The sequence below is a fragment of the Arvicola amphibius genome, chromosome 11 (assembly GCF_903992535.2).
Source record: "Arvicola amphibius chromosome 11, mArvAmp1.2, whole genome shotgun sequence".
In the NCBI taxonomy this organism is placed as follows: Eukaryota; Metazoa; Chordata; class Mammalia; order Rodentia; family Cricetidae; genus Arvicola; species Arvicola amphibius.
The window spans coordinates 45272045-45295972 of NC_052057.2; the positions used below are offsets into that span (position 1 = coordinate 45272045).

The following is a 23928-nucleotide window of genomic DNA, read 5'->3' on the forward strand; positions in this document are numbered from 1 at the left end:
ATGAGCTAGTAGTTTCTCTGAAAATAGAGCTGGGGTTTTGACGTGGATTACACTGAGTAGTAAAGTCTTTTAGTTGATGAGCATTGTAATTGTCATTGTATGCATTTGGCGCTGCTTTTGTTAATGTTCTTCCCTAAGTATCTTACTGCTTTTGGGGTGATTTAGAAATGGAATTGTTTCTTTTGCTTATGGATTGTTCCAGGGACTTTTTGCCGTTGATATTAATACTTTTTTTCCCTTCTGTTTCTTTCCAAAGATCCATTGATCTCAAATAATTCTGTGAGTAAAAAGAAATCTGAGTCTGCTGTTTGCAACTTAGTGAGAGACATAAGCAAGCTTGATGCTGAAGCTTCGTCTCCGTTTCTGGTCAGAGATGTTACTTGTGAGGACGACAAGGGAAAGATTATGGAAGAAGTGATGAGAACCTATGTAAAACAGCAGGAGAAGCTGAATTCAATTCTGCAGAAGAAGCAACAGCTTCAGATGGTAAGTTGACCTAAGAAATAGTCATTATGCTGATAGTTTTCATGTTAAGAGAGTCAGAATGCGGTGCAGCAGATGGACTCGGGGTGGTGCAGTTCTGTACTAAGAAGGTGACTTCACGTCAGTCACTCTCTGTAGGCATGCTACATAGCTGAGCTGCAGGTACCTGTGACTTAGGTTTTCCTAAGGGGATGGAAATAAGGAGTTGTCATTATGTTACAGGAAGTGGAGATGCTGAGCAGCTCTAAGGCGATGAAGGAGCTCACTGAAGAGCAGCAGAATCTACAGAAGGAGCTTGAATCTTTGCAGAATGAACATGCTCAGAGGATGGAGGAATTTTATATTGAACAGAGAGACTTGGAGAAGAAGTTGGAGCAGGTGATGAAGCAGAAATGCACCTGTGACTCAAACTTAGAGAAGGATAAAGAAGCCGAGTACGCAGCACAGGTGAGAGCACCAGTCACTCAGCATGGGTGGGCACTCGCTTCCCAGGCCAGGCTTCGAACAGAAAACTACTTTAGATACAGCTTTATGTTCTCCACTAAGAATGCTGGGATTTAAGGTATATACCCCCACATCTGGCTCCAGTAAGATTTTTTTTAACCTTTTTTATTATTTTCAGTTTTTATTGGGATTCTGTAATTTAGTAATTACTGTCTGTATGTAAAGTTTGCATCTTTTTGGGCTAGGGATATAGATGAATATTAAAACACCTTAACATGCATAGGACCCTAGGTTCAATCTCTAGCATCATATAGATGAATAAACAAATAATTAGAATATAGTTTCTTTGTTATTTTGATATAGTACGATGAGTTTTTGTTCCAAATTAGCAAACATGAGTAATTCTGTTACTGTTATCACAAATATGGAGGAGATGAGCACATTTTCATAGCAGCTGTGGAGAGAGTCGGAGTGAGGTAGGCGCCTTTGGGGCGTATGATGCATGCTCGTTCCTCTCCTGTTCCTACAGTTCACTGTCATGTCAGATGTCAAAAGTACTGGTGTTGTGAGGTATGCATGGACATAGTTCATTTGTAACCACGGTAAGATGATTCAGTGGAAATAATCAAAGGGATGGAAACTAACAGTCTTTTAAATCTACAGTTGGCAGAACTGAGGCAGAGACTGGACCATGCTGAGGCGGACAGGCAAGAACTCCAAGATGAACTCAGACAAGAGCGGGAGGCGAGACAGAAGTTAGAGATGATGATAAAGGAACTGAAGTTGCAGATTGTGAAATCGTCAAAGACCACCAAGGAATAGAAAAGATGCGTCTGTATTTGGTTGACAGGGATTTATGTTTGTTGCTTGCTTTGGAAATTAAATTTTATCATCTTATATGAATGAAGATAACTAGACATTCAGTTCATTTGTACGGCAGCAAAGTTCAAAGATTATATATTAGTACATCAATTTTTCCATTTTCCATATGAATGAACATGTTTGCTTCTTTGTACATTTTTCAGTCAGCTTGGTAATGCTAACCTGTGTGATGTCAATCTGTGGACAGTCTACCTGTATTTCTGAGGCAAGCCCAACAGTTACATACTTTTCACATCTGCATTATGTGGTGGAAAAGAGCAATGTCAGTTTTGTATGCTTATTTCAGTCTCGAGTTTAGATACAGGGTAATGTTTATTATACGGAGCCAGTCAACTCTGTATCTTCCTTCTCATTACAGAATATCTTATTCTTATTACAGAATCTCCTCTTTTTAGTTTTTCAAGATACGGTTTCTCTGTGTAGCCCTGGCTGTCCTGGAACTCACTCTGTAGACCAGACTGGCTTCGAGCTCAGAGATCCAGCTGCCTCTGCCTCTTGAGTGCTGAGATCTCTTCATTTTTATATACCAATTTATGATTATTTTGTTCAGGTTGTGGAATGAAGTTCCTCCTAAGAGGAATCTTACTGATGGAATGATAGTACCACCGCACGTACACAGATGGAATGGTAGTACCACCCCAGTGTACATGTGTGGGGGAGCATGCTTTGCTGTACCCTCATGCTGCACACAAAAGCAGTTGTAATTTGTCTTTCGGTGTAAGAGTGGCTATATCTAGTTATGTGTGTATGACTTAAGAAAATTAAAATTATTTCTTAACTTTTATTGTTAATAGTGTGAGAATACTCATCTTCATGAGGAAAATGGATCCCACTGATGTACATTGGTTCCTCTTGTACAGTTTTTATATGTAGTCTTATAAAGGGTCTTACTGAAATTTATATAATGGATTTTTTCTTTTAAATTATAAAATATTAAATATCTTGAAGGTTATTTTTGACTTTTGTATGTTTAAATGTTACCTTAAAACTTGCACGAATGGACCATTATGACTCTTTAATCTTAAAATCAGGAATTTACAGTCAGCTAATAATATCTGATAGCTTAATAATCCACCATTGAAGTATCTGCTACTAGCAGGAATTTTGGATGAATTTTAGATGACAAATGAATTCCATGATTTGGGGAAGGGCAGCCTCTGCACTTTGTTTTTATTTTTTTGCACATTAAAAGTCTGATATTTTTGACCAGCGGCTTTCACATTAGTTGATGCTCAGCTTGAAATTTACTGGGGAGAATTCTCAGAGCATTGTGGTTTTCCTTCTTGTTTTGTTTCCCCTTTCAAATCGCAGGGTTCCTCCTGCCTCTGCCTCTCAAGTGTTGGATCTACATGTGTAGGGCCCCCACACCTGGCTCTGTGTGTGTGTGTGGGGGGGGGGGAGTGGTTTTAGGGAGGTTTCCTGAAAGCAGCATTGGCATCATCACCTCAGTTTTGTGTGTCCCAAGCTGTCTCATGTTACTACATGAAGGGACTTGGTGTCTGTGCTTAGGAATAACTTAGAGTTAAGGCTGTCACTGCTCTTTTGTTTCTTCATACATGTTTCTTGATACATATAAAAGCAACTTTTCCACTTTCCAAAAGGGAGTTTGCTTTCTAAATGTATTTTGACTGAAATGTGGATTTACTCCTCTGTTAGCTTTATAATTTAATGTGTTGACTTTTGTAACCTCCTTGAGGAGAAACAGATGTTAAATTGCACAGGGACCATATATGTCATTTTATTTAGATCTGGGGAAAGAAAAATCACAGACATTTGTAAGATAGCTTTAGCTTAGTTGTCATTTATAGCGCAGCTGGGCTATGTGGGAGGCAAACTTACACCATTTATATTTCTGATTACTCAAAACTCTTCTACTTACGTGCTACTAGAGCATATGTAAGTTTTCTAGTCTTTCAATGAGACTTGGCCTCATGACATTGTTTAGCATAGCCTTTACTTTCCAGAAGATGAAAGGATGTGCCATAGTTTTTTTGTCTGAACTTCCTTAAAAATAATTTTTAATCAGCTGTAAATATTATACCTAGTACTGTTGAAAGTAACTTTAAGTTACATTGCACCATATAGCTTGAAAACAAAATTGAAACTCTGTAATACTCCCAAAGTGACCTCTGCTTAAATTTCCATAGGAGACTTATTTTATGCATGCTCATTTTGTGTGCTGGTTGCTATCTTAAAGTTTGTTTTGGTGTTCGGTCTTGTGCATTGTGTCAAGCTTACTAGGCAAGCAGATACTTCCTCAGACTCCATGTTCTGTTAGGAAGAAAGGAGACCATTTACTCTGAAAACCTGGGTTTAGGAGTGTGCTGCAGAGTTTCTCGAGTGCAGGAAAGATGGTGAGTGATGCTTGCTGTGGTGGTGATGGTTTCTCTCTGGTCCAAGTGTGGGAGCTCCTGCTGCCCTCAAGGAGACTCAAACCACCTGCCAATCACAACCAGGACTTTTGAACAAAAGATTTGACCAACAACTTAGGTTTGGCTTTGGCTTTAATATTTTTGAAATATATTCTTTTGCTTGAATTTCTTGTGTTTTTGAGGATAAGGATGTTATATGCTTCTTGAGCTAATTTTATAACAATATATAAACCTGTTTATATGTAAACTCTTTTGTACAGGGGTGGAAAGGAGTAATGGGAAAACTCATTTGTACATAGTGAATTATAAAGCAGACTGGAGTAGGGGAAACGGTGAGTATCACTTGGTTCACAGGCCCCTGTGTTCTTTGAAAGTCACATCAGAACAGCCAGTTTCTCTGTGTGTCTGTGGCTTGTTTGCAAAATGAAAAGGAAACACAAGTAGTAAGAAACGCGCCCAAGGTATTTCCCTAGGAACAGCTGCAAAGCTGGTCCTGCAGGGCTCGGATCCACTTCTAGAAGGTGTGCTCAATATGTTATGCTTTGAGTGGGTCGGCAAGAACGTTAGTTTCTGTTTATCTGTTGTGCATTTAATCCTTAGGTCAGGGCATTCCAAACTGATGACAAATTGTGTTCATCATGTACATCTGCTCCTGCTCTTGGACCTACTTGTTAACGGTTTCATGGAAGCAATCAGCAATATGTGATATGAACTGCTTGTTATATACTATCCTTGTGGAACTGAGATATTTAAATAGAACTTAGTTTTTTCTTTTTCTAGTGTAAGATACTTAAGCATTTCCACTATTGGAAGAAAAACATATGGGTATTTTGTATTGCATCTTGTTTGAAAGGACAGTCTTTTTTAATCTTCCCACTTAAATGGCTTTTAAAAATTACATACAATTTGAAGCTTGTTTAGAAATAGAATTAAATGTCATATATAGTGTTAACTGTTTTGAAATTAGGAAGTAATCAAATATAAAACATTTTAAAAAATTAAGCCCAGAAAACAAAATAGTGTTTAGTTTAGTATAAAAGGAATTTATAAGATTTTTTTCTTCAATATAGATACCTCACTTGAAAAAAAAGAAAGCACAGCACGTTTAGTTCTCATGAAAACACCCTACTAAAATAATTCTAAACCTAGGACATGGTTTGAGTTGTTAGAGTTTATGATAAATGTAGTTGCCATTAGCTTTTTGCTGGAAATACTTACATTGGTAATTTTAAGGCAATGTAACAGTCTTCAATTACTCCTCAGTTTTAACCTGTGAAGGCAGTAAGTGAATGGCCCCTTCTGCAACTACTGAAGCAAATCGACTATATTGAGCTGGTAATTTTGCCAGTGTGTATAGTTTTATGATTAAAATTGCCGTGGTTGGTTGCATTACATGACACACAAAACTGTCCTCTACCTCACGTGAAATAAATATTTTATATGGTTTTACTAAAAAAAATAAGATTCATCTATCTGGTTACTTAGTTTACAAATTTTGGATTATATTTATTGAAACATGACATACTGTGCTCTTAGCTTATACCTCAATTGTATTTTGTGCTGTTTTCCATTTTCATGCCTTGTATATAACTTGTATAGATGGTGGATGATATTCCCAATAAAAGCTTTTAATGCCCATGAGATTTGGTTCAGGTTGTCTCAGTATTAACTGCTAACTTTCTTGCTCCCCTAAGATGGACATTTTCCTTTAATTTTAAATAAATTTATTTCAGTATGTGAGTGCTTGCGTGTGTGTATGTTTTCCGTGTGGATGACTGATGCCCGTGACGGCTGGTGGTGGTTGTGAGGTGGGTGCTGGGAACTGAACTGGAGGCCTTTGTAAGAGTACCCAGTGCACCTAACTGCCCAGCTGTCCCTCCAGCCCCCATTTTTCTCTTTCTGTACCTTACTCATAATGCACAGATTAACATGGAACATTTATTATAATACTTTTATGTAATACTTCAGGTGTTGAAAATGCCAGGCAGCATTTTGTGATTTTTTTTTCATTATTGTTTTTTGTTGCTGTGCCACTCACACCCTTGCTTTAACAGCGCCCCTAAGTCCCTGGCGTGTTATTTCTTAGCACCACACATTCCGTAACTCAGGGCAAACTGGCAGTTTCTGAGAGTCAGAGAGTAGGTGGACTGAATGTTTTGGCTTGGGGCCCAGAAGGATGTTATCAGAGCTTGACTAGGCTGGAGGGCCTGCTTTAGGTGAGTGCATGTGGGCATTGACAGGCAGTCCTCCACACGGGGATGTGTCTGCGGCTCTTGATGGCATAGCAGTGTGGAACCTGACTTACCCAGATAAGTGACTGGGAAAAAAGCAATGCCGCTGTTTGCTTTTGACCAAAATTCTAAGTCACTCAGTCACTTGCCTCTCCTTGTGTGTTAGAAATGGGTCACAAGTTGAGTGGGGGTGGCACATGCTTTTATTCTCAGCCCTTGGGAGTCAGTGACAGGTGTATCTCTTAAGTTTGATGCCAGTCTGATGTGCAGAGTGAGTTCCAGGACAGCCAGAACTACACAGAGAAACCCTGTCTCCAAACCAAAAACCAACTCCTCTCCCCTCTCCCACAAAAATAAAAGAATTAGGTCACTGAGTCCAGCTCATACTCAGCAGACAGCGGTCGCTAGAGTCGTGGTAGAGTGCCACGCTGCATAATGTCCCTTCTGTGGCACGTGTAGACGCATCAGCCACTCTCGGGGTGCGCCCAGCCTTGTGTCCTCGTCACTTCCAGACTGTAAGTACGATTGGGCCATAGCTCACTCTGCTTTGTGTCGTTTGCTGCTTCTGGTGCTTAGATGGGGTGAAAACACCAGTAGGTGTGCTTTCAGTATCCACATGCCACACATCCTGATCTTAATCCTTTACATGTTTCTACCACAGTCTACCCTTTGTCTACCGATAGCTCTTGGGTGTGAATCATACTACATGCTTCAATGGTTAATTTTATAACTATTCAAGGAGCTGGCAAAAGCCCACCGGGCTGTGCCTTACACGTCTACCAGAAAGGTAGCGTAACCCTGCCAGCTTCTCCACATTCTTGTGATTACGTGGGGCTTTTCATCAGTCATAGTATCCGCGGGCATACGGAGTGTGGTTTCACTGTGGTCTGACCTGCATTCCTAAAGTGCGCCCCCTCTCATGTGTTTATTAGCACTTGGATATATTTGGAGACATACTGCCAAGCCCTTTGTTCATTTTAAAATCTGGCTTCTCTTGTGCTCTGTTGACTGTATATAGTCCTTTGTCTTAGTCTGGGTTCTTTCCTTTGCTGCAGACTGAGCCCAGGGTCTCTTGTATGCTGAGCATGTGTTATTCTCTATCCTTACTCTTTTCAGAGTGTGGACTTGCGTGCGTTTCCTATCATTCTGATTTGTTTTTTTCATTGTAGTCTTAACTTGGCTTGGTGCCATGACATGATGAATGTCAGACGAAAGCCACTTAAGGACAAAGGTTTGTTTTGGCTCACACTTCAGGGGACGCAGTCCATCAGTTGAAAACATGGCAGCCGGAGCTTGAGACTGGCTGTCAGACTACATCTGCTGTCAGGAAGCAGAGGCGAATCCTGGTGCTCAGCTTGCTTGCTCCTTTTTATTCGGGCTGCGGCCTCAGCCCTTGGGTTGATGCTGCGTGTATTCAGGGTCCTTCCTCTGCAGGTAGACCTCTCTGGAAATACCCTCATAGTCATGTTCAGAAGTTCCATCTTAAATTGGCCCAATGAATCATCACACCTCTGATGAGTAAATTTTCAAATTTAATAGCCTAGTTTATTTTTTCTTCTGTTACTTGTGTTTTTGGTGTCATAATTGTTGTCACTTAATTTTTTTATATGATGCAAAAATTCCTCCCTCCTCCTCCTCCTCCTTCTCCCTCCTCTTTTACGTGTAGATATCCAGTTTTCCTAGCCCTCTTGTTGAAAAAAAACATGAAGCCCAACCTCTCTCTTTCCCATCAAATGGTCTTGGTGCCCTTGTTTGAAAAATCACTGAACCATATCATTTAAGCATATTTATCAGCTCTTTTGTATCTGTCCTCACACCAGAAACACAGTTTTCACATGGAACTTTGAAGTAATTTTGAAAATGAGGAGTTGTGAATCTTCTAAATTTCTTTTCTCTTTAAAACTGAGTTTCACTGCATGGTCTCGCTGGCCTGTAACTCAGAGATCTACCTTCCTCCGCCTCTCCAGTGCTAGGATCATGTGTGCCACCATGCCTGGCCCAAGTTTCTTACTGCTTTGATAATCTGGTGTCCTTTGGGTTCATAATCTAGGGACTGCTTTGTGTGGTAGGGCCATTCTAATGAAATTAAATCTTAGAGAATGTGAACTTGAGATGTCTCCACTTAGGTCTTTAATTTTATTCAGCATTTTTTTTTGTAGTGTTTGGTCCACAAATCATTCTCTTTCTTGTTAAAGTTATCCCTAAACAGTTCTTTTTGATGCATAGAATAAATTAATTTTCCATGTCGTATTCTTTCGTATTTAGAGTAAATGCAACTGAATTTTACATGTTTATTCTGTAGCCTGTCACTTTACCGAGTGGATTTATTAGCTGCAGTGTGTGTGTGCATGTGGTGTGTGTATGTGGTGCGTGTGTGGTGTGGTGTGAGTGAATATGTGTAATGTGTGAGTGCGTGGGTGTGTATGTGGTGTGTGTGTGGTGTGTGAGTGCGTGTGGTGTGTATATGTGGTGTGTGTGTGTGTGTGTGTGTGTGGCTGAGGTCCTCGGTTATTCTTGATGACAGATTACCTTAATGATTCAGTCTGGTCACTATCTGTTCAAACTTTTCTATTCATTATTTTGTCTTGGTGGATATATGTGTCCAATAATATACACATTTTCTCCAATTTATTACCATAGAATGATTGCACTTAGTCTTACGGCCTTTGTATTTCTGTTGTATTGGTTGGAATAAATGCATTTTTTCATTTTGATTTCTTTCTACTTTTCTTAGTCCAGCTGAAGTTTCATTGATTTTTTTCTCTAACCAAGGAATGATTATTTTTGAGGATATCCAAACCTATTTTTAAAAATAATTTATTTATTTGTTTTGCTTGCATATATGTCTGTGAGGGTGCTGGATCCTCTGGAACTGGAAGTATAGACAGCTGTGAGCTCTCATGTAGGTGCTGGGAATTGAACCTGGATTCTCTGAAAGAGCAGCCAGTGCTCTGACCCTCTGAGCCATCTCTCCAGCCCCGAGGGTATCCAAACCTTCTATGTTGTTTTTTTGACCTCTTAAAATCCTTCCTCATCTGTATTAACCTGTTCTTTCTACAAGCTTCAGGCCTCTCTTGGTCATCTTTTAGGTATCAGGTATAATGTTAGGTTGTTTGGGATCTTTAAGATTAAGAAACACTTATGTTTGTGTCCGTCACGGAGCTCACTCGAGGACAGGACAAGATTGTGGTGGTGTTCTCTTCTTCCCGTTTTTTTTTTCTGAGTTTTGAGGATCAAGCTCAGGTTGACAGGCTTGAGACAAGTGCTCTTACCTGCTGGGCCTCTTGTCGCCGTAGGGACTCTCTTTTTTTAATGTTGGTAGGTATCGCCCTAAACTTCCCTTCTTAGCACTACTTGGGCTGCAAACATGAGTCCTGCCATACGGTGTTTCTGTTTTCATTTGTCTCAAATGAAACATTTTTAATTTTCCTTTTATTTTTTTTGGCTCATTGGAATTTTGTTTGTTTAGTTTTTATTTTAGGAACTATATTTGGTTCCCACAAACTGGGAAGTTTTTGAAATGTCTCCGGTTACTGATTTCTAGTTTCACACTATTGTGCTTAGAAAAGATTGTTTTTACATCAGTTTTCGTATGCATGGGATTTCGTCTTCCCTTCCCCATTCCCTTCCTTCCTTGTGTGCTTATTTGCACATGTGTGGCTTATGGATTGACCAGGGTGCCATGCTATACACTGTCCACTGTTGAGCAGCTCCTCAGTCATTCTTGAAGTTCTCAGGTGTGTCTGTGACCGCGACATGAGTACTATCAATTGAGACACCCCAGCTCTTAAGAGGAATTATCTTATTTTAAATTGTGTGTGTGTATTTGTGTGTGTGTGTGTGTGTGTGTGTGTGTGCGCGCGCGCGTGCGCAAGTGAGTAGGACAAGTGAGGGGAGAGAGAAGAGGAGAGAGGGAAGAGGGGGGAGAGAAGGAGGGGGAGGGAGAGAGTTAACAAGAGCGCAGGTATCAGACGGGGGAAGAGAGTTCAGATCTTCTCGAACTAGAATTGCAGGATGTTTTAGCACCCAGTGTGTGTGCTGGCAACTGAACTCTGGTCACTGCAAGAGCAGCAGTGTTCATGACTGTGCATCTCTTCAAAACACTTGCTGCTCTTGCAGAGGATCTGGGTTCAGTTCCCAGCACCTCCATAGCATCTCACAACCATCTGTAACTCCAGTTTCCAGGGTGCTGCCATCGCCCAGCCATTGCATTCATATACACACGCGGGGGAAGCATATAAACATTTTCTAATTTATTTATTTAATTAATTATTTTACATCCTGACCACAGTTTTCCCCCTCTTCCCATTCCCTTCCTGCCCACCTCTTCCCATCCCCCTACAAGGAGACTTGCTCAACTATGTTCATAGTAACCTTATTTGTAATTAGTCAGAACCTGGATATAACCTAGCTGTCCCTCAACTGGAGAATGGATAAGGAAAATATGGCACATTTACACAATGGAGTACTACTCAGCTGTTAAAAACAGTGACATCAGAAAATTTGCATGCAAATGGATGGAACTAGAAAAAAATAATCCTGAGTGAGGTAACCCAGACACAGACAAACACAGTATGTACTCACTCGTAAGCAGATATTAACTGTAAAGTAAAGGATAAACAGGCTATAATCCACAGACCAGAGAGGCTAGGTAACAAGGAGGACCGGGTTTGGGGGACACACACACACACACACAGATCTCCCTGGGAAGGGGACATAGAGATCTGCGTGGACTCGGGAAGGGTGGGGTGGGAACATGAGGGACCGGCTTGAGGGGTGGGTGGACGAGGAGAGTAATGAAAACAGATGAAAAAGGGGTGCATCTTGGGATCAGGTAGACACATAAACTTTTTTTTTTTTGGTTTTTCGAGACAGGGTTTCTCTGTAGCTTTTGGAGCCTGTCCTGAACTAGCTCTTGTAGACCAGGCTGGCCTCAAACTCACAGAGATCCATCTGCCTCTGCCTCCCAAGTGCTGGGATTAAAGGCGTGCGCCACCACCACCCGGCCATATAAACATTGTTTTTTGAAAAGAGCAGCAGCCTTCTTCATCAGAGTCAGCTCTCCAGCCCCCTCTGAGTCTCTTTATTGGAGAACTGAGTTCATTACATTGAAGCTATACTGGTAGGTAGGAACAGTTGGGGAGTGGTGTGGTACACATAGAGATATGCAGGAAAAATAATTCACATACACATAAAAATAAGTAAGTCTTAAAAACAAACAAATCTGTGAGCCTGTGTAGGTAATCAGGGTTGCTATGAATTCAATAGCCATGCAGTGCCTGGAACTGAGAACTCTATACTACTTCCTGTGGTGACATTTTGATTGTGCTTTAACAATTACAGCTTGCCTGAAGATCAGAGAAGCAGAGCAGCCAGCCACTAGTTCTTACCTCTACGAAATCCTCAGCCAGAATGGGGCATCCTGTCTCTACAAGTCTTCAGACTGAATGCCGTGAGCACCTGTCTTTTCCTGCCTGTATTCCTCGGCCCAGCCACATCCCTTCCAGTCTCTACCCCTAGTGCTGGGATTAGTGTGCCCACCACTGCCTGGCCCCCATGGCTGACTCGTGTGACTAGCACTGCCCTCTGATCTTCAGGCAAGCTTTATTTGTTAACGCACACACAGAATATCGCATTTCCCCAACCTCTTTCTTTCTACTTCTTTTCCACCATGCTCATTGAGCCTTAGAGGGGACAATACTGGATCTGGATGTCCGTTTATGTCTGGGAGGTCAACAGTTATTTATCAGTACTTTCCCAGTTATTAGTCTCTGCAGTCACCATTCTGAAAGAAGAAAAAGTTTCTCTGACCAAAGCCAACAATAGCTTTAATAATCTTCGAGCATAAGTGTAGCTGTTTGACGGGTACATTGTGTCAAATTAGCAAAACATCATTAGTTTCCCCGGAGGCCTATCCCCTCCCCAGCCCTGGGTTTTGCTTGGCTTACAAGCACCAGATGTGAACTTCCTGCCTGTGGAGTGCGCCAGAAGTCTAATCACAAAGAGATCGTTTCCTCCATCCAGTCTTGCGTCCTATGCACCAGCGGGCTCGTCCTGTCCTGGTGGCCAGAGCTGTTGTACAGGGTCCGCAGTGAAGCAGGGCCGACCACGACTCTCCTCTAGCAGTCTGTCTAGCGTATCCTGGCGCTGTGAGGGCCAGCCCCTAGAGAAGAAGTTTCCAAACCGGTCCTAGTTGATTTCTCTGTGTCCTGAAACAAAGGTATGTGGTGTCCTCAGCAGCAGGGTCTTACTATCACTTTCTGGCGGACAACCAATAGCAGTAGCACCTGTCTGCATTATTATTTGGGAACCTCTGGGCCTCCCTAGTAAACAATTTGAAGGGAGGTGCTCCCCCCCTTTTTGCTTAATAACCATGACTCTTGGGTGCAGCTTAATCTACCTACATAGGGTATCTTTGCCAAAACTCTTAAAATTATTGATTACATTATCAACTATTGCATACATTTTGTCTTTGATAACACACTTTACATTTTTTTACATTGCATATCTCTCAACAAATCACTGCAGATTTTATTTTTTATTTCTTTTTTGTTTTTCGAGGCAGGGTTTCTCTGTAGCTTTGAAGCCTGTCCTGGAACTAGCTCTTGTAGACCAGGCTGGCCTCGAACTCACAGAGATCTGCCTGCCTCTGCCTCACAAGTGCTGAGATTAAAGGTGTGTGCCACCACTGCCCGGCTGATTTTATTATTTTTTTAATAGCTTTATGCTTTGAGCTTTTTTCTTTATCAAGAATATATTATTTATTTGTATGCCACAATTGCAGTACTTGAGTATATTGAATTTGAAGTGCCCGCAATTTTTCTAGTGAGTCACATATTTTCAAATGTCTAAAACATCCTCCTCTTTCCATTTGAAGAACTCCCTTTGCAGTTTTTAGTCAAGTTTGGTGGTGATGGAGGCCGTTAGGTTTCTTTTGGGCAGGTTTTCTTTCCTCCGTTATTTCTGGGGACAGCTTTGGTGTTGGCACTGCAGCCGCTCTGAACACTCCCTCCTCCTTCCTTCCCGCCTTCCCATGTCCCTTCCTCTCGTGCAAAAGCATCTCTTCACTTCTCTTTGTTTTCTTATCTGTCCCGTCTCCAGCGCAGTTTCTCCCGCAAGCCCGAATCCGCGCTTTGGCTTTATTGTACTTTGACTATGTGATGCACCCATAGACTCCAATGCTCGAACACTTGCTCTCCGCTTGGTGGCTCTGTTAAGGCAGACTGCGGAACCCTTAGGACGTGGACCTTAGGCGGAGGACGTGGGTCTCTGGGTGGACCCTTATAAACCAGCCCCACTTGTCTGCTTCCTGATGACGTCACAAGGTGCCCATCAAACTCAGGCCCCGGAGGCCATTGCCTCTCCACGTGATTAGCTGCTTCCCTTGAACTTTAACCCAGAGAAAGCCCTCTATAAGTTGATTCTGTCAAGTCTTCTGGTCACAGGAACGGAAAGGCGAATAATAACATCATGTCTTCACTGGCCTCTGTTTCTCCAGGGACTTTTCGGTGACTGCTTCTTTTTATGAGACAGGGTCTCCCTGTGTAGCCCAGGCTGGCCTCACACTCATGGAGATCCGCCTGCTTCTGCCTCCTCTGTGCTGGGATTAAAGGCATGCGCCATTATACCTGGCAGATGGTTGCTCTTTTGAATGGGTAATATTTCCCTGTTTCTTTGTATGTCTTACTGAGTTTTGTTTCTATCTGGGTATATGAAAATTCTAATTTGGTAACTCTGGAAGTTAGATAACCTTTTCCTCCAGGATTTGTTGGCTTTGTTTGTTTGTTTGTTTGTTTGTTTTCTTTTGTTTTGAGACTGGATTCCTCTGTGTAGCCCTGGCTGTCCTGGAACTAGCTCTGTAGACCAGGCTAGCCTCAAATTCACAGAAATACACTTGCCTCTGCCTCCAAAGTTCTGGGATTAAAGGTGTGTGCTGCCACCATTTGGCTTTATTTTTTTAAACTGTTAAAAACTATACTGGCTTGTTTTGAGATTCCTTGGACTACTTCAAAAAAAAGATTATTTATTGTGGGGGTCACAATACTAAAGTCTCTATTAATTTTTCTCATGTTTAGCTAAGGCATTGATGGTTTTCTTAAAGAACAGGAGCTAAACCAAGAAAGAAGAAAGCAAACAAACAAATGAACAAACAAAAATCCAAAAACCAGTAAAGAAATACAGAAAATTAAAACAGATTAAGAAATGCCCAGCTACTGTCTGGGCACTCCTTCAACTCTCAACTAGGCTTGATGAGATCCTAAAGGTCAGCCTGGAGTTGCCTTGCCTTACTTAGCTTTGGGATTGATCCAAGATGAACGCTTGAGGCTTTCTCAGATCTTTTCTGGGATGTGTCTTGTCTGGGCATGTGTGTTGCTTTCCAAATTCCTTTACAGACACAGTTCTTCTGAATGTGCTGTTTGTCAAAAGAACTTTTCTCCAACCTCTGCGGTCCTTAGGTAGTCTTTAAAAAACCAACCAAACAAATAAACAACAACAAAAAATAGGGTCTCATGTAGACTAGGCTGACTGTACGCTTGCTTTCAAGCCAAGGGATTTACAATTTGGATTTACGATTTGGATTTACGATTCTACCTCTACCTCCCAAGTGCTGTGATCACAGGCACCTGTCACCACACCCAGGTTATGGGGTCTGGGGATTGCACCCAGGGCTCTGTGCATGTTGGATAGGCACTCTTCCAACCAGGCTGCCCCTCTAGCTGCAAGGGAGTCTATCAAGTGCTCCAGCAGTGGCATTTCTGTTCAGACATCTATGAGCATTTGGTCTGCCTTGTTTACCTTGTGTCCTTTGTGTGCAGTGTCCATCAAACATCTATCCCAGACAGGCCTTATTGGAACTTTGCAGCAAAGACCCAGCTCTGGGAGGTTCAATAGACTGGGTTCCGACATTTAGACAAACACAGCAATTAAAACAGAGGTAGAAAGCAGAGAATGGAGTGTGTGTGTGTGTGTGTACCTGTTTATGGGTGTGTGATTGTGTCAGTGCTGGGTGTCTTCCTCAATCACCCTCTCCCTTATTTTTTGAGACACTGAACCTGATGTTCACTGAACTTGGCTATACTGGTGGCCACTGAGCTCCAGGGATCCATCCCCTCAGCGCCGAGGCTACAGACAGGAAATGGCTTTTGACATGGGTGCTAGAGAGCTGAACTCAGGTCCTCCTGCCTGTGCAGCAGACACTGGATTGACTGAGTCATCTCCCCCGCCGCTGCTGAAAGGAGAGTCGACGACTATTGCCAAATTGGGAAGTACAGACGAAGAGGTCAGTGACCTCCCTGGTCCAGCCTTGGGACATTGGTCTACACAACTAAGTAGCCTTGGTCAAGGTGGGTCTGCTTGATCAGTATCTCAGCTCAAGTTTTACAGGGTGCTTTGAAGGAAAAAGTCCTTACTGCTTGAGGGCATAAGACAGGCCCTAATGAGGGCTTTCTGGTTGGGGGTGATCTCATGGTGGGGCCGTCTGTCTGCAGGCTCTGCAGTTCCCGGACTGTCAGGTGAGTGCTGGCTCAGGATGGTGACTCCGATGCTTCAGGCGTCTTTTAGGGTCTGGCCCAGTACCTTGTAAAAGCTGCTGATTCAATTACTCTTATCTTTGTCTCTTGCAGCACGGGGAGAAGCGTTAGGTAACACAGGCTTTTAGACAGACACACCTTAGTGATTAACAGGTCTGCAAAGAGTCACGCAGGTGCTGTCCCAAAGAAACAAACACTACACCGGCAGAGGTGCACAGTTCTCAGCCCTCGTTTAGTTGCCAGTGCCCACTGACAGAAGCACTTTTGAAGTGCCTGATCTCTGGCTTGAGGGAGGGAACTGGACTGTAGCTGCCAGGATGAGCAGGGGGTGGGCCAGATGTGATGTTTCTTCAGGGCTTTCATGTCGTTTTGAAGGTGGCTTTTCCCTCCCTGGCTGTAGAATTGTGTTTGCTCAATAGCTGCAGATTTCACTGTCCCACAGAGCTCTGGAGGTGCTGGGTTTGACAAGTTTTTATTTGTTTGTTTGTTTCCTTCTTTCTGTGGGGAAACCAGTGGCCACAGCTTCCTACACCACCACCGCAGCCTTTGTCACTTTGTCTCTCAAGTGATATATGGCCATTTTGTCATATGCTGTGGGTCACACTAACTCTGGAATAATAGGAGAAAGGATCACACAGGACTGAGTGCCAGGAGATGGGGTAGTTGGGATTCATCTTAGAGATTGCTTATTAAACGAAAGTACCAGAAAACTGCCCTTGAAAGATCCTGATTGACAGTAGGAGGTCTTACATATTAAACCTGGGCTTTCTTTGGAAAGAGGTAAAGGCCCAAATTTAACTCAGACAGCAATGATTGCGTTGCTCTGGCCTGACACCCACAAGGTGTCTTGTAGGAATGAGTCAGACAGGCCTTCTGCCTTTGAGGAACTTCCAGACATCTGAACAGAGAAAGCCCTGTGGGTGAGCTCAACAGCACAGGTCTTCCAGGTACCAAAGTGAGGGGCCTACCAGCTCAGCATAGAGGCTGGGTGTAGCCCGAATAATAAAAACCCATAGACAGAAAATGGGGTTCAACCCAAAATCCAGAAAAGCAAAGCAGCCAAGACACTAGAGAAGTCTTACCTCTACCAAGGCTGGGTGACCGCAGATTAAGCCTCTCTCTCCTCTCATTTTATATTCCCTCGAGTACTGGGGATTAAAGGTGTGACTCCCTAGTACTGGGATTAAAGGTGTAGGCCACCACCACCTGGATTTTTTCTGTATTGATCTTGTGTAGCCCAGGATAGCCTTGAACTCACAGAGTTCTGCCTCTGTCTCCCAAATCCTGGGATTAAACGTGTGTGTCACCATTGCCTGGCCTCTAGTGGCTTTAGCTTTGCCTCTGGTCTTCAGGCAAGATTTATTTATTAAAATACAAATAATATACCACTATAGCTGGGAAGCTTCCCCTTCAAAAGGACGCCCGGATTGAGTTCTCAGAGATGGGAGAGCTGGTAAAATCCAGTAAATGTGGTCACTTCTCCCCCAAGGGAAAGGAGATTCTGAAGGATGCATGCTAAGCAGAAGTTGCCGCCTGAGGATAGGTGAGGGGCTTGTGGGCAGCCTGCAGCATTGCACCTACTATGGAAACATCTTATGGTGCCCAATGTGGAGCTAAAACGTATTATGTGTGTCCACATGTGTAGTGTGTACGTGTGAACATGCATAGTGTATGTCTGGGGTGTACTTGCCCACACTTATATGTAGAGGTCAGAGGTTGATACTTCCTTTATCTCTTGCTACTTTGTGTTTGAGTAAGGCCTGTTTCTCCCTGAACCTGGAGCTCACTGGTTAGGCCAGACTGGTTGGCCAGCAATCCCTCAGAATCTGGCAACCGTTTGCATGGGTGTTGGGATCCAAACACAGGTCCTCCTGCTTGTGCAGCCTGGAAGACAGATTTTGAGAGGAGAATTTATAAAGCTCTGCGAGGACACGTTAGAGCTCACCCGGAAGAAGCAGGAAGGTCATTCTGTAGAAGATTCTTGGGTTTTAAATGAATGGAAAATAACAGCAGAGAAACTCATTTCCGGCACAGCCAAGAGCTGGGAGAGCAGGATGGAGGATGGGGAAGCTTGGCCCCTTCCATGCAGAGCGACCAGGGGTCGGCTGGATGAGGTGGACGTTGGTTGGGAAAGGGGTCTGAACAAATGAGTTGTTTACAGTGTTAACAAGGGCTTGTGTGATATTGTGTCCTTAGAGTTTTGGGGGGTTGGGGGTGGAGAGGTTGGGGAACAAGATCTTATTAACCCTTGGACAACCTCAAACTCACTCTGCCTCCACCTTTGGAGTGCTGGAATTAAAGGTGTGTGCTACCATGCCCTGTATATCCTTCGTATTGTTTTTAGAGGTTGATTTTACTTTTAATTATGCATCTCGGTGTGTACCTGTGTGTGGGTGTGTGTGTACGTGTGATTTCAGGTGCCCTAGACTTGAAGTTATGGGCAGTGTGAGCTGCTGCACTTGGGTGCTGGGAACTGAACTCAAATCCGCGGCAAGAGCAGCGAGTGCTCTTAACTGCCCGTCTCTCCAGCCCAGGGTTTTGTGGAGGAAGATTGCACTGCAGCAGTGGGGGCCACTGGGCCGGAAGTTCAGCTCAGGGGGAGAGCACTTGTCTAACGTGTTCAGCACCCTGGCTTTGACCCCTAGGAGAGGAGGGAAAAGAAGGCTGCATGATGTTTGAGGATGTGACTCTCCAGAAACTTATATAATAACAACATTTCAAATTATTTTTTGATTAATTAAGGGTGAGTATGTGTGTTTGTGTGAAGTAACATTTGTATAGACGTCAAGAGACTGATTTAAGGTGTGTATGTGTATGTGTGATTTAGTGTGTGTTTGACATTGGTATGGAAGTCAAACTCAGGTCATGAATTAGTCTTGGTGATGAGCAGCTTTACCCATGGAGCTGTCTCACCAGTCCATAGATATTTATAAAGGCCTAGGGTAGTTTACACTTAAAGAGAATTAAAATTTTTCCTATTTATCAAAAACTTATGTTTGTTATGGAAGAATGTCTAAAAAAGAAGAGAGAGCCAGGCAGTGGTGGTGCATGCCTTTAATTCCAGCATTTGGGAGGCAGAGGCAGGCTGATCTCTGTGCGTTTGAGGCCAGCCTGGTCTACAGAGTGAGTTCCAGGAAAGCTGGGGCTGCACAGAGAAACCCTGTCTGGAAAGATAACAACAAAACAACCCCCAAACAATTACAAAACCATACAAAAAAAGCCCTCCAACAGCCCCCCAAACAAACAAACCCCTAAACACCACCAAAACCAAACCAAACCAAACCAAACCAAACCAAACCAAACCAACAACAACAAAAAATCCAATCTCACTACTCAAAGAAATTATTTGTTAAATTTTATTGTATATTTCCCAAATACATGTATATGGATTTAAGTAACCTCCAGCTGTACAGATCTAATGAAATGGGTGCAGCGGTGTGTGCTGTGAGGATGGCAGTCTGGGGAGATGGCTCTGTAGTGGGGAGCAATTGCTGCTGTCCAGGGTCCGGAGTTCAGTTCCCGGCACCCAGGTCGGGAGGCTACAAGTGCCTCTAACTCCAGCTCCAGAGCTCCATGGGCACACACATACGTCTGTATGCACACATCATATGCATACGTGAACATAGTCTCACACATGAACACATAAAATAAAAACAAGAGCATATTTATAACCTGTCTAGTTCTTAATTGACCCTTTATTGAAATGTAAATCAGAGAAAACATTAACTGAATATTTTTACAAGTTTCTTAGACAAACTTACAGGAGCTGGGTTGAAAAGCATGTGCACCTTAAATCTTCAGCTCTGTTACCAAATTACTCCGGAGACGGGTATGCCAGTGAGGCGGGTGGTTTTTTGCTAATGTTTCTTCGCATAAGTCAAAGGACCACTTTATCTAGTAGCGCAGGCAGTCCATGAGCGTCCTCCAGTGGCCAACCTAAGTTTTGCAAAGATTATTTTCAGTGAAATTAAACACGAAGGTTTTTAATTTTAGGATTAAAATAGGAAGGATTTTAAAACCTTGGCAGAGGTTTATCTTGGCTGTTTGAAAGGCCTTTTCTTAGATGGAGATTGTGGCTCTCACCCTTTAATCCCAGCACTGGGGAGGCGTAGTCAGGTGAATGTTGAGGTTCAGGCCAGCCTGTCTACAGAGTGAGTTCCAGGACAGTCAGGGTTACACAGAGGAATTTTTTCTTGAGAAAGTAAAATGAATGAAAGAATGAATAAACAAACAAATAAATAAAGACCTTTTCTTATATTGAAACACAAAGATGCTGCTTGCTTTTTCTCAAATTCTACTTTCATAGTAGGTAATGAAATATTTTTAATTTCACCGTGTTACATAAAAATTGCTCATATTTACTAACAGATTTATAGCCAATTAATTACCTTCTTTTGCATAGAAATTAATGTTTATTGATCACCTTCTACTGCTCCAAGCATTTTACATACCATCATGTGCACACACACGCACACACACACACATGTGCATGCGCGCATGCACACACACACACACACACACACGTTATGCATATGTGTGATGAGGGGAAGATTTGCAGGGGTTTGCTCTCTCCTATCATACGGGTTCCAAAATCAGGTCATGAGGTGTGGTAGCACGTGCTTTTACCTGACATAGCATCGTACAGACCCATTGTCCGTGTCTTCTTTTGAATTCATATATTTCTTAGCTGACTCTTAATTGGAGTGAAAACTGCACCTTCAATTTTCACAGCTACGATGAAATTGTTATTATTAATAATACCATTTTATTGGTGGGAAACACAACACTAGCCACAAAATTAAAAGGCTAAACCTGTTATCTGAGTCACGGAAACAGTTTCAGCCCAGTGTTCATAACCATCTCGTAGCAATGTCTCCTTGGTTCTGGTGCCCAAGCATGGCCTCATTCAGGATAATCTAGCAAGAAAATTATTTATGTACGGAACAGAAAGGGAGCTGGAGAGGTGGCTCAGCTGTTAAGATCACCGGCTGCTCTTCCAGAGGACTCGGGTTAAATTCCCAGCACCTACATGGCAGCTCTCAACTGTCTGTAACTCCAGTTCCATAGGATCTGACCCCCTCACACAGAGGTAAAACATGCAAGTAAAACACCAATGCACATAAATAAAGTTAAAAAAAATGAAACAGAAAGAAAAAGACACAGACGTGGTGGGGCATGCCTGTAATCCTAGCACAGAGTCTGAGAAAGCAGAATTATTAGCTAGAAGCCAGTCTGGCTTACATGAAGAGACTCCATCTTGGAAAAATAAATAAGATACAGAAAAAAAGACCAAGAAGATTCTCTTCTGCTTCTTTGAAAACTGAAACGTCTGTATAGTGTTGATAACAGAATTTCCCTTTTTCAGAGACTCATTATAAATTATGTGTATGTGTATGCATGGGTTGAACACGGGGCTTAAAACTTGACAAATTAGGGCTGGAGAGATGGCTCAGAGGTTAAGAGAGAGCACCGATTGTTCTTCCAGAGGTCCTGAGTTCAATTCCCAGCAACCACATGGTGGCTCACAGCCATCCTTAATGAGAGCTGGTGCCCTGTTCTGGCCTGTAAGCATACATGCAGGCAGAACACTGTATATGAAATAAATGTTTTTTTTAAAAAAACTTGACAAATTGGCCTTTATACCAATATCCCATGTAGTTAAATGACAATACTTGTTCTTACTGTCTGAGTTGCCAGACTTAATGTGGGCCTCCTTAGATTGTTTTCTCATTTTTCCAGCCATATATTGTCATTCTCATGTTTTTAGGAAATGTGGGCTCCAGGTTAGGGGTAACACAAGTCCCTTTTCCAAGGAATCAGGAACTGTGATGGCATGGCTGGAACCCATGCCATCACCCCGACTCTTCTCAGGCTTCTGGGAGAAGAACGGGCTGTCTGAGGACCGGAGACAGGACGCAACCCCAGATCCATCCATTTCTCACATTCATTATTTCCTTGTGTATAATTTGAAGGAAGGCAACTTTGGGATAAAAATGGCTTCCGGGCCAGAAATTGCACCTGTAGGCTTCTTGATGAACACAGCTCTCACCCTGATCAAGGAACCTTCTTTTCGCGCAGACAGAGACTGTTACAGAGAACCACAGCCAGCGAGAGGGTAGAGAGGAAGCAAGAGAGGAGCGTCCATCCCGGATAGGACATGGGAAAGACAACACCGGCACCCGGGGTTCAGCGAGCACTGCAGGGGGCGGGGTCAGGAAAACTAAAAGCCGAAGGGTTGGTAGGATTTCAGCGATGGCGTCTTAGCTAGGGTTTCTATCCTGTGAAGAGACACCGTGGCCATGTCAGCTCTCATAAGGAAACATTTAATTGGGGCTGACTTGCATTTCAGTGGCTTAGTCCATTGTCGTGATGGCAGGAAACCGGCAGACCTGGTGCTGGAGGGGTAGCGGAGAGTTCCACATCCCAAATAGTCCTATCCTTATGTGCATACAGGCATGTATAGAAGAGGGCATGAATTTGAGAGGGAGATATTGGTGGAACATGGGAGGAATTGGAGGAAGGAGGAGTAGGTGTGATCAAAATGCATTGTACTTATGTATGAAAAAATAAAAATGAAGGCTTTTGAAGAAATGGTTTAATTGAAGATGAAGAGTCAGAAATGGGGCTCTGAACATGTTCCTAGTAGGTGAAGTTTTTTTAAAAAATGTATTTATTTTTGAGATTGGCTCTTACTATGTTGCACTTTCAAATTCCTGAGTTTAGGCAGTCCACCTGTCTCTGATTCCTGGTTAGCCAAGACTGCACACAGGTGCGCACGACAGTCCCTGCTTTCGGCAGCGTCTAAAGCGCTAGGTGAGGCAACGCGGGCAATCCCTCTTTGCTGGCAAGTCTGCAGAAGAGGCCCTAGCGGCCCAGAGTTAAGTGAAGAGGTTGACTATACGCTGAGCGGTCAGACCTCTTCTGTTGGAAAAGCTCTCCGTGTCTAAGGGACCACGGAGGCGGGACTCTGCCTTGGTCCGGTCCCTAAGCCAGCGCCGATTCCTTCGGATGTCTGCACAGAGTGTCTTCACATTCCCTTCCTAAGGTTTTGGAGTTTTTGCAATCTCTTTCTCTCTTTTTCTAAAAGAAAAATTGCCATTTGGTCTGTATGTATTGAATGTTCTCATGGGTACCCATGCCACCTTCTCAGGTTTCAGTGATAAACACAACACATAAAATCCTGAAAGCATGGGGCATTTAACTTATTATAAGTCTTTTTTTAGACACTTGCTTACTTTGTGAATCTGCACTGCAATAATTCTAAAACTATGTGTATGTGAAGTTTTTGAATTATCAAATATTTTAAGCCCACAAGAGAAATTTGTCATTTAAAAATAGATGCTCTTAAAGGTATGGACTATGGGATTGGCCTAGTTAGTAGAGTACTCACAAGCAAGAGGACCTGTGTTTAATCTTCAAAGTCTATGTTAAAAAAAAAAAAAAAGGTTGACTTGACTTGCTGGTCGTGGTGGCACAGGCAGGCCTTTAATCTCAGCACTCGGGAGGCAGAGGCAGGTGGATTTCTGTGAGTTGGAGGCCAGCCTGGTCTACAAATTAAGTTCTAGGACAGCCAGAGTTGTTAAACAGAGAAGCCCAGTTTTAAAACAAACAAAGAAACAACAAACAAACAAACAAACAAACATAAAGGTCAGCTTGGGGCCATTGACGGTTCAGTGGTTAAAAACACCACAGCAGGCACATGAGGCAGCTCACAACTCCTATCTTCAGCTCCCTACTCCCATCTTCAGCTCCCGACTCCCATCTTCAGCTCCCAGAGATCTGATGCCTTATCTGACCTATGTGGGCACCTGCATTCCTACACACACACACCACACACACATATACATAATTCAAATAAAATGCACTAAGAAAGTGTGCTTGATGATGTGTAATTCCATCCCCGGGAAGGTGGAGACGCACGCATCCCTGAAGCTAGCTGGTCAACCAGGCTAGCTTACTCGTTCTGTCCAGGTCAGTGGGAACTGA

The 23928-nt window shown here is 42.9% G+C and overlaps 1 protein-coding gene across 2 annotated transcripts in view; it reads left to right on the forward strand.

Annotated features, from left to right (window-relative positions):
• Skil (SKI like proto-oncogene) overlaps positions 1–5822 on the forward strand; it is a 29362-nt gene extending 23540 nt beyond the window's left edge. For both annotated transcript variants that reach the window (XM_038347367.1, XM_038347368.1), the window contains exons 5-7: positions 257–486; positions 706–930; positions 1591–5822. In XM_038347367.1, coding sequence (XP_038203295.1) covers positions 257–486; positions 706–930; positions 1591–1749 — 614 coding nt within the window. In that variant the 3' untranslated portion in view covers positions 1750–5822. The remainder of the gene's footprint in view (positions 1–256; positions 487–705; positions 931–1590) is intronic.
• The last annotated feature ends 18106 nt before the right edge of the window (positions 5823–23928 follow it).